This window comes from Dermochelys coriacea, chromosome 10 (genome assembly GCF_009764565.3).
Source record: "Dermochelys coriacea isolate rDerCor1 chromosome 10, rDerCor1.pri.v4, whole genome shotgun sequence".
Classification (NCBI taxonomy): Eukaryota; Metazoa; Chordata; order Testudines; family Dermochelyidae; genus Dermochelys; species Dermochelys coriacea.
Genome location: NC_050077.1, coordinates 39046606 through 39057238, shown reverse-complemented (window position 1 = coordinate 39057238; position 10633 = coordinate 39046606). Strand labels below are relative to the sequence as shown.

The following is a 10633-nucleotide window of genomic DNA, read 5'->3' as shown; positions in this document are numbered from 1 at the left end:
TTGTCAAGGGTGGAGTAAAGAAATCAATTTTAAGAGCCCTTTAAGTCAAAAAAAGGGCTTCGTCGTGTGGACGGGTGCAGGGTTAAATCGATTTAACACTGCTAAATTCAACCTCAACTCCTAGTGTAGACCAGGGCTCAGTGATAGACTATGGAGCCTTTCACTTTGAGTCTGCCACTCATTCAAATCCACAACAAGGCAGCTCTGACTGAAATTCACCAAGACCCAATCAAGAACTAGTCTATGAGAATAATCTGGTCTCAGTCCTACTCCTGGAGGACAGGCACCAACATCCCAAAGCACCTAATTAGTACTAATTATTTCCCTCGCTGGAAATATCAGCAGAGAGGCTAAAGACTGAATGGGCCACAGATTGAAATCCCCTCTGACTCCTATTGGTGGGCTATCCAAGTCAGTTGAGGCACAAGACAGTGTGGGAGGAAGCTTGCTCTACCATTGTCCCGGCGGTTACAATATTTAAACAGTATTGCCAACTCCACGCATTCAAAAATTATGAGTCAGGCTTAAAAAATTTTTTTTAAATTCCTCTTTTACCTGTAAGGAGTTAAGAAGCTCAAATAACCTGGTTAGCACCTGACCAAAAGGACACCAATAAGGAATGAAGATACTTTCAAATTGGCGAGGGGAGGGAGAGGTTTTCTTTGTGCTATTTTTGTTTGTTCCCTCGCTGGATGGAGAGAGGGGTCAGGGCCAGGGCCAGGGCCAGGGCCAGGCAGGAAAAAACATCTAAAACATCTAAAAACATACCTGAAATGAGCATCTAAAATTATAGAAATTGTAAGTAAGGCAAGAAAAGGCATTAGAGTATCTTTTGTTTGAGCTTGTGAATTTTCCCTATGCTAAGAGGGAGTTTTAGTCCTGTTTTTGTAACTTTGAAGTTGAGCCTAGAGGGGAATCCTCTGTGTTTTAAATCTTTTTATTACCCTGTAAAATTATCTTCCATCCTGATTTTACAGAGGTGCTTCTTTTACTTTTTCCTTTATAATAAAGTTCTTCTTTTAAGAACCTGTCCTAAAGATAAAGGGTCTGGTCTGTACTTTTATTAAAGGATTTGTGCCTTGGGGAAGTTTTAACCTAAGCTGGTAGAAATAAGTTTAGGGGGTCTTTCATGTGGATCCCCACATCTGTACCCCAGAGTTCAGAGTGGGGAGGGAACCCTGACATGGTGGGATCATTTTGAACCAGAAGCACAGACCTCAGGATTTTAAATGGACACATTTTTTTCTTTTGGCTACTTGAAAACCAGGGAGGTTTTTTTTAAAAAAGGACACTTGTTTTTTTTTAAGCTGAGAGCAGCTAGAGTTTTTTTTCTTTGCCTGAGGACAGAGTAGTTAAGTTCCTGCAAGGGAATTCACAATCTGGGATTTTTTTTTTTCTTTCTTTCTAGCTCTCAGGTTAGGCTAGGCTAAGTGCAGGAAGGCTAGGATGATGGAAAGTGAGGTCCAAAAGAAACTAGAATTAGCCAGATTGGAAGCTGAAGAGAGACAGAAAGAACATGAAAGACAAATGGCCTTAAAGTGCTTGGAGTTGGAAACGGAGGAGAGGAAAGAGGTGAAATGCTTAGAGACGGAAATGGAGACAAACCGCTTGAAGGCAAAGGCAAAACGCTTGGATGCTGAGTTAAAGCTGAAGTGCTTAGATCTGGAAAGGGCTAAGCTGGGTCTACCAGATAACCCTAACAGTCCTTCTGCAAGTACCGCTCCCCATTCCAAAAAATTCCCCACCTACAAGGTAGGCGATGATACAGAGGGCTTCTTAGAATATTTTGAAAGGCCTGCCTTGGTTACAGCATCTCTACAGTCCAGTATATGGTGGAGCTGAGGTTGCAGCTCAGTGGACCCTTAGCAGAGGTGGCAGCTGAAATGCCTAAAGAACACATGAACAGCTACAAACTTTTTTTTAAAAAAGGCCAGAATTAGAATGGGGCTAACACCCGGGCATGCCCATCGGCGGTTCAGAGCCCTAAGGTGGAAAACAGACGTGGCATCAGAACCATTGACAGCTCTGAATCCAGCGCTTGCAACCCCATCTACAACTCCAACACCAGAGGGCGCCACCGAGCCTGCCCTGGCAGCAGCAGATAAACCTAAGCAAGAGGCTCAGCCAGAGACTGAAATGAAACATAGTGCACCAGCAGAGAGCGGTCCACAGACAATGGAAACAACCCCCATCCCCTACATCGCTTCCAGAGGGACCAAGCCCAAGTCCACAATCCAATGAGAAACTGATGTCTCCAGCATCAATGGAACAGCTCCAGTCCGAGAAGGAAGCAGATGAAAGCCTCCAGGGAGCTTGGATGGCAGCACAGAGCAACCCACCGCCTCTTAGCTCTTCTAATTTATCCCGGTTTGTTGTAGAAAGAGGACTTTTATACAAAGAAACTCTTTCTGGTGGGCATCAGGAGAATTGGCATCTTCAAAGAGAGTTGGTAGTTCCAACTAAGTACTGGGTAAAGCTCCTGTGCTTAGCTCACAATCATCCTAGTGGCCATGCTGGGGTGAACAGGACCAAAGACCGTTTGGAGAAGTCCTTCCACTGGGAGGGAATGGGCAAGGATGTTTCTACTTATGTCCGGTCTTGTGAGGTGTGCCAAAGAGTGGGAAAACCCCAAGACCAGGTCAAAGACCCTCTCTTTATAATAAAGTTCTTCTTTTAAGAACCTGCTTGATTTTAGTGTCCTAAAGATAAAGGGGTTGGTCTGTACTTTTATTAAAGGCATTGGTTGGTATATTATTCTCAAGCCTCCCCAGGAAAGGGGGTGAAGGGGCTTGGGGGACTATTTTGGGGAAATGGGGACTCCAAGTGGCCCTTTTCCTGAATCTTTGTCTAAATCACTTGGTGGTGGCGGCAATACCGACCAAGGACAAGGAAAGGATTTGTGCCTTGGGAAGTCTTAACCTAAGCTGGTGGAAATAAGCGTAGGGGGTCTTTCATGCAGGTCCCCACATCTGTACCCCAGAGTTAAGAGTGGGGAGGGAACCCTGACAACTCCATTGAAAGATGTTGTTCTTACTACACTTGTAACGGATAACACTATCTCTTCAAGGCAGAGGGAGAAAAATTTTGCATTTGGGAAGCTTCACAAGGGGGTGGGGCCCAACACAAAGAGATTCCAGAGGGAGGGGCCAAGGGCAAGCATGGTTGCAGTGAACCCTTTCCTTGCCAAAATCTCAAACACATGCCTGAATTTATTTGAGCATAAGCTTTCGTGAGCTACAGCTCACTTCATCGGATGCATGCAGTGGAAAATACAGTAAGGCGATTTTATATACACAGAGAACATGAAACAATGGGTGTTACCATACACACTGTAACGAGAGTGATCAGGTAAGGTAAGCTATTACCAGCAGGAGAGAAATCAAAAACACTAACCCAGGAACCTATCCTTCCAACAAAGCTTGTTGCCAACTGTGTCCACATATCTATTCAGGGGACACCATCATAGGGCCTAATCACATCAGCCACACTATCAGAGGCTCGTTCACCTGCACATCTACCAATGTGATATATGCCACCATGTGCCAGCAATGCCCTCTGCCATGTACATTGGCCAAACCGGACAGTCTCTACGTAAAAGAATAAATGGACACAAATCAGACATCAAGAATTATAACATTCAAAAACCAGTCAGAGAACACTTCAATCTTTCTGGTCACTCGATTACAGACCTAAAAGTCGCAATATTTCAACAAAAAAACCTTCAAAAACAGACTCCAACGAGAGACTGCTGAATTGGAATTAATTTGCAAACTGGACACCATTACATTAGGCTTGAATAAAGACTGGGAATGGATGTGTCATTACACAAAGTAAAACTATTTCCCCATGTTTCTTCCCACCCCTCCCCCCGTTCCTCACACGTTCTTGTCAATTGCTGGAAATGGCCCATCTTGATTATCACTACAAAAGGTTTTTTTTTCTCTTCTGCTGGTAGTAGCTCACCTTAACTGATCATTCTCGTTACAGTGTGTATGATAAACCCATTGTTTCATATTCTCTGTGTGTGTATATCAATCTCCTCTCTGTATTTTCCACCAAATGCATCCGATGAAGTGAGCTGTAGCTCACGAAAGCTTATGCTCAAATAAATTTGTAAGTCTCTAAGGTGCCACAAGTACTCCTGTTCTTTTTGCAGATAGAGACTAACAAGGCTGCTACTCTGAAACATGCCTTAATTGAGAACCTTCTCCAAAGAGGCAGGAGAATCTGTATCTGACCACTCACTGGGGTACACAAAGGGATTGGGAAATGCAACAGACACTGAACAAGGCAAACTATGTGAACAGTGTCTGTTTGTCATAAATTGGCTGTTAATCTTGTCTTTTGCTACTCTATTCATGAGTCAAGACAAAGACATTAATACTAATGGTAAACGCTTTGAAGATGTGCTACATACCTAATTTTTGAAAAAAAAAAACTTTTGTATGTGCTAGGGAGAGTGACACCTTTTCTTTGTGGTTTTTGATCATACAGAATGCACTCAGGTCATGTTTTCAAGTTTTTAATCTGTAATCACAAGGGTAAGACATTTCTTTTTTTAAATAAAAGGAAAGCTGAGATTCTCCCATAATCCCAGGTTCTAGAGCTTTAAGAAAAACACCAAATATTGTGAAACTCTGCAATAAAATCACGGGCAACACTCCTGTAGCGTCCAGGCCTGGCATTAGGCACCTGTCACAAGTGCTCAATTCACATTACAATATTCAAGGGAAAGATCACTTTTAGAAACTAGAATTACGACTGAAAATAGCCTGAAGTGGTGCCAATAAGCGCCAAACACAGATCTGGGGCATATCTGAGCCGTGTCCGCTCTGAGACGCGTAGGGCTATGCAGGGCCTCGGGGACAGTGCCCGCAAGGAGACTGGACGTCCGAAGGGCTCTAGCTCGAAGTGGGGCCCACTGCTCGCCAGCTCCTCCCAAACAGAGTCCTCGGGCAGCCTAAGGGCGGGGCGGCGGGAACCCACTCACCGATGTACACAGACTCCCACCACCTCCCGCCCCGACATACATCCCCCTACCGACCCCTTCCCACGGAGGGAGCCCCCTTCTCCTTGGTCCCCCGCTTCGCCACTCAGACAGATCTAGACACCAGCTGTAGCGCGCCGCTTCAACCCGTCCCCCGCTGCCCCAGTGCAGCAGAAACGTTCCTCTCCGGACAGCAGCCCAGCTCGGCCCCAGCCCGCGGAGCGCGCCCCTCGGCTGAGCAGCCGAGCGCTTCCGGGGGCGCTGACGGCGGGTGTGTTTCCATTGCTACGGGAAGTTCCGGGTTAGGGAGCTGCACCGCCCGAGGGCGGCAGAGACCCGTGTGAGGGCTCGTGCGTTGGGAACTAGTCCGGGCTGGGGAGCTCGGTGCCTGAGGGGAGGAAAGAAGGGGAAGAGGAGTCCGGGGGGACAGTAGCATCAGCATCTCTCTGGTGCCGTCTGTGCTGAGCCTGCCGGTCTGGCCCGTGAGCTGCCGCTGCTATGGCTCGTAAGAAGCTGTACCGCCCAATCGCCGCCATGGCCAAGAAGATTCGTGAGTATCGGGCACTGAAGAACCGTCCCCGAGACTCCCAACGCTTCGCCCTGGATTACGAGACCATGATTCGACCCTTCACGAACAAACGCCTGCCTGTGCTGGCCTGGGAGGATGTGAAGAACGAGAACCGTCTCTTCACGCTGCTTTGCCAGCTGCGGCTCTTTGGCATCGGCCGCATGGTCACCCGCAAGTATTGGCTTTGGCAGTATGACGAGCCCTGCTACTGGGTCGTTACCAAGGTCAGGGTGGACTACACAGCTGAGGTGAGAGCCCTTGACTGTTGGCGTTGGGGTTTGAAGGCACTCAGATACTGTACTATGGTAACAGGCACCATAGAAAGAGACAAGGCCTGTGGAAATGAGGCCTTCCAGTGAGACCTGCTCTCCTGAAAGCTGGCTCTCAAAACACCATTGTGCACCTGTTGCCTCTCTTATATCACAACTCAGTATTCAAACACTTGAATCTCCTCTGGTCATGTGTGCCCCAGGAAGCACCAGGTCATGGATTCAGAGCAGGCACCATGTAATGAAAACCTACAATTTAGGAAAGCCTGAGGGAGGGTATGATAGTACCTGAGCACTGTAGAAACAATGGTATCAGTCTGAGCCACTATGCTTCAGAGTTCAGAACACTGATTAGAATTTGTAATGCAGAACATAAGGATCAGGACCTTAATGGTGGCACATGTACTTGTATGGAGTCATTACAGGGCTGATAGCAGGCAGTATATAGTATTGAGACACATTATGCTGCATTTTTCATCACAAAATTCATTGCAGGGATTGTCTAATGGCATTTGCTTAGTATTTTAGAAGGATAGTAAGTAGCCATGATTAGCAGTTATTCAGGTCCGAGGTATAGGACTCACTTTTTGTAGATCATGAGTAATAAGACTATAAAATGAGTTTGTCCGTCTTGTGAATGGGAATAGTTCTTTAACTGATCAGAGCAAATTTGTGTTTGTTTCCTTTGCAGACTTTGGATCATGGGAAAGCCTGGGGATACCTGACATTCAGAGGTAAATAGAGCTTGGTGTATGTCTCTCAAGCAGAATTAGAGAAAAAAGTTAATGCATAGGGACAGGGACTGACATGGGAGGAAAAAGGTGGTGGCTTTCTTTGCCACTCAGCAGTCCTCCTCCACTGGTAGCTCTCTCTTTCCACTCACCTCGCTAATAGGATGAAATTAAGAAAAGGAAAACTTCCTAACAGTTTGATCTAGTCCACTGTGGAATAATTTTACAAGGAAAATGATAGAAGTCAATATCTTTTTGTTCAATATCTTCGTTAATGATCTGGAGGATGGTGTGGACTCCACCCTCAGCAAGTTTGTGGATGACACTAAACTGGAAGGAGTGGTAGATACGCTAGAGGGTAGAGATAGGATACAGAGGGACCTAGACAAATTAGAGGATTGGGCCAAAAGAAATCTGATGAGGTTCAACAAGGACAAGTGCAGAGTGCTGCACTTAGGACGAAAAAATCCCATGCACCGCTACAGACTAGGGACCGAGTAGCTAGGCAGTAGTTCTGCAGAAAAGGACCTAGGGGTTACAGTGGATGAGAAGCTGGATGTGAGTCAACAGTGTGCCCTTGTTGCCAAGAAGGCTAACGGCATTTTGGGCTGTATAAGTAGGAGCATTGCCAGCAGATCAAGGGACGTGATCGTTCCCCTCTATTCGACATTGGTGAGGCCTCATCTAGAGTACTGTGTCCAGTTTTGGGCCCCACACTATAAGAAGGATGTGGAAAAATTGGAAAGCATCCAGCCGAGGGCAACAAAAATGATTGGGGGACTGGAATACATGATTTATGAGAAGAGGCTGAGGGAACTGGGATTGTTTCGTCTGCAGACGAGAAGAATGAGGGGGGATTTGATAGCTGCTTTCAACTACCTGAAAGGGGGTTCCAAGGAGGATGGATCTAGACTGTTCTCAGTGGTAGCAGATGACAGAACAAAGAGTAATGGTCTCAAGTTGCAGTGGGGAGGTTTAGGTTGGTTATTAGAAAAATCTTTTTCACTAGGATGGTGGTGAAGCACTGGAATGCGTTACCTAGGAAGGTGGTAGAATCTCCTTCCTTTGAGGTTTTTAAGGTCAGGCTTGACAAAGCCCTGGCTGGGATGATTTAGTTGGGGATTGCTGCTGCTTTGAGCAGGGGGTTGGACTAGATGACCTCCTGAGGTCCCTTCCAACCCTGATATTCTATGATTCTAAGTCCAATTACTCTCGTCATTTAAAACTAACTTGAAGAAAACCCTGGAGACTATACCATAGTGAACAATTTGTGTGGGCAAAGAAATGGAATCTATGACAAATAAGGTCTCTTCCATCTCTAACTTCTATAATAGCTAAAAACAGTGGATAAACATGCTAGCTGAATGTTCCTGCTAAAATCAATAATGAAATAGCAATGTTGTCCTTTAAGTTGCCATCATTAGGGTTCAGAATCAGTACTTCATTGAGATGAAGAGGGGAAATTCCCTGCTTTCTGAAAGCTGTTTTAGACCATGTATTAGGTTTATAATTTATTTAATAAAATTTTTCACTTCTAGTATCTTTAATTCAAGGATCTCAAAGCGTTTTATAAACATTAATGAATTCAACATCCCTGTAAAGCAGGGAAGAATTATCTTTATTTTATAGATATGGAAACTAAATCAGAGAGAGGTGAAATGACTTGTTCAAGCTAACAGAAGTGGTCAACAGCAAAGTCAGGACTACTATCCAGATGTTCTGTCAGTCAGTTGCCTGTGTTACTTGCTACACAACCTGTAGTGGGAGTGTGTAGTTTAGTAGATAGTGTAACTACCATAAAATATCCAGAGCTATGGCCAGCTGAAGCATTGGAGACATTGCACTGGCATAGTCACCAATATGGGATTTGTTGTTCATAGCATTATTTTCCTATTCATCATTATCTTTCCTTAGGCAAGACGTATAATGAAGTGAAAGAGATTGACAAGATCATGTATCATGACTGGAGGATGGTGCCCAAACACGAAGAGGAGGCCTTCAAGAAATGTACTCCAGTGTCAGTGGAAACCATTCAGTGTGTGCCATACCCCCCTCTACTCCGAGCCATGATCCTTGCGCATAGGCAGAAGGAAGGAAAGCTTAACACAGAGGAACCACTGATTGATCTGGAGAAAATCATCTCCTTCACCAAGGACTACTTTCAAAATCAGAAAAAAGCTAAGGGGATACCAGTGTGAGGGTCTAGACCTGAGTGTGATGGAGCTTCTAAAATGCTCTCTAATACTCTGTGTGTTGACAGCTCATACAGTCTCCTTAATGAAGAATAGGACCATAAGCCACATGCCCACTTCTATACCTTGGTTTCTCAGTACTGTGCATGTGCAGGTGTGCGACTTTCTCGTTTATTCAGAAAGATGTAGAGACACTCAGGATTTCTAGCAATCTTTTGTTTGCAGAGTGTCCTCCCTTTTGGTTCCCTGCCTTTTCTCCTGATGTCCAGGTCCCAATGACAGCTACCATCCTTCTGTGCAGAAAGACCACAAATGAGACTCTTTTGAAAGGAAACTCATAGTTTAGCCCCACAATTAATTTAAAGCACAATAATGGTTAGAAGAATGACTCTAAAAATGGCATCTTCTTTATCTATAGACCTTGCTACCCGTCTAATGACTTCAGTAAATACATGTTTATTTCTTTTTTACATGTTATCCCTGTAGCACAGTTGCAAGGACATGAGTTGGATTCTACTCTGTCTTGTGGACCATCAGCAGAAGTGTTAATTAAATTCCAATTTTAGAATCCTTTGCCTTGACACACAAAGGCATCACCTCAGCTGCACCCGAACCAAGCCTATAAATACCACTCACTTCAGCCAGGATTATGAAGTTGAAGGGCAAAATGGAGAGAACCCATCTTGACTTTCTGATACCACATTGTTTGCCAAGTTGGCAGCGGGAAAGAAGAACCCATCTTTTTTTCTTGTAAACTGAGTAAAAGTTCCAATTCCTTTTGAAGTCAGTGGCAAGCTACCATTTGCTTCAGTGGGAGCACTTTGCCATGGAAGTCACAGAGACAATAAACATGGAATGTCCCAATCCTATTTTTGGAGTCACTTATGAGAACAAAACTACTCTTAGACCCTCCCCCTGCAGTGTTTGCAGCATTCTAGGCCATCAGACTTCAGCCCTTGCTAGAAACCAACGAAGAAGAGCAAAGTGGATATATTTAAACCAATAACATAAATGATAAATATATTAGATTTTTACAGTCGTTTTCTGTGATATTGGTGATACAATAAAGAAATGTCCGTAACATTTTTCTTCTTCACAACAAAAAAAGGGGTATGTGGATGGGTTCACCTGTACTCGGGTACCACTGAATCCCCTGACCCAGCAGCCTGGGCTCCCTCCCTGTACCGCTGTGACAAGCTGCAAAGCCCCTGAGCCGGCACTTTCACCAGCATTCATACATGTAGGGACATACCCAGTTGCAGTTACATGCAGGCTCTCTAACCACCAGCTTCCCAGCTTGGGACCCCAGATCAGTACCATCCTGCCCTGGTTAAATCTGGCTAGTATACAGGTTTAACACCTCGTCCACCTCTTCCTCAATGTGAAGAGGACCATGCACACTTGTGGTAACCAAGCTGCGATTTCCCCCAGACACCTTAGTTGAATGCACACTGGTTTGGATTAAAACATAAAATAAGTGTATTAACTACAAAAGGATAGATTATAAGTGATAGCAAACAAATCAAAGCAGATTACCTAGTAAATAAACAAAACAACAAACTGATCTTAACATACTAATCACCCTGAATGACAAACAGGCTGGAGGATTCTTAAAGCAGCTTGGATTTTCCAGGTTTTCATAGACAGGTTAGAAATCCCTCTAGCCTGAGACAATTATTTCCCAATCTTTTTTCCTCAGGTGATTCCTGATGTGGTGTTGTACGGGTAGTGAGCCCCCCCATGGTGGCATTCTGCACCCCCCTCAACCCCCGCCTTTTATATCTACTTGCTGGAAAGCTCTTTTGCTGTGACCTGGATCAAACCGTTCCCATTGTTTAGTGCCCGGTCAAAAAGGGACCCTGGCAGCTCCGGTCAGCACTGCTGAC

The 10633-nt window shown here is 44.9% G+C and overlaps 1 protein-coding gene across 1 annotated transcript; it reads left to right on the top strand.

The window, feature by feature from the left end:
- The first annotated feature begins 4848 nt into the window (after positions 1–4848).
- Positions 4849–9828, top strand: MRPS34 (mitochondrial ribosomal protein S34). Its single transcript, XM_038417873.2, has 3 exons — positions 4849–5803; positions 6516–6558; positions 8470–9828. Exons 1-3 carry the CDS (start codon positions 5486–5488, stop codon positions 8751–8753), a joined length of 645 nt encoding a protein of 214 aa, XP_038273801.1. The 5' UTR covers positions 4849–5485; the 3' UTR covers positions 8754–9828.
- Positions 9829–10633: the final 805 nt, after the last annotated feature.

Bases quoted from the DNA above. Each gene is read 5' to 3' on its own strand.
- MRPS34 (XM_038417873.2), top strand. From the start codon at position 5,486: ATGGCTCGTAAGAAGCTGTACCGCCCAATCGCCGCCATGGCCAAGAAG. The intron at 5,804-6,515 runs GTGAGAGCCCTT...TTTCCTTTGCAG, and splicing joins GGGTGGACTACACAGCTGAG to ACTTTGGATCATGGGAAAGC. The intron at 6,559-8,469 runs GTAAATAGAGCT...ATCTTTCCTTAG, and splicing joins GGGATACCTGACATTCAGAG to GCAAGACGTATAATGAAGTG.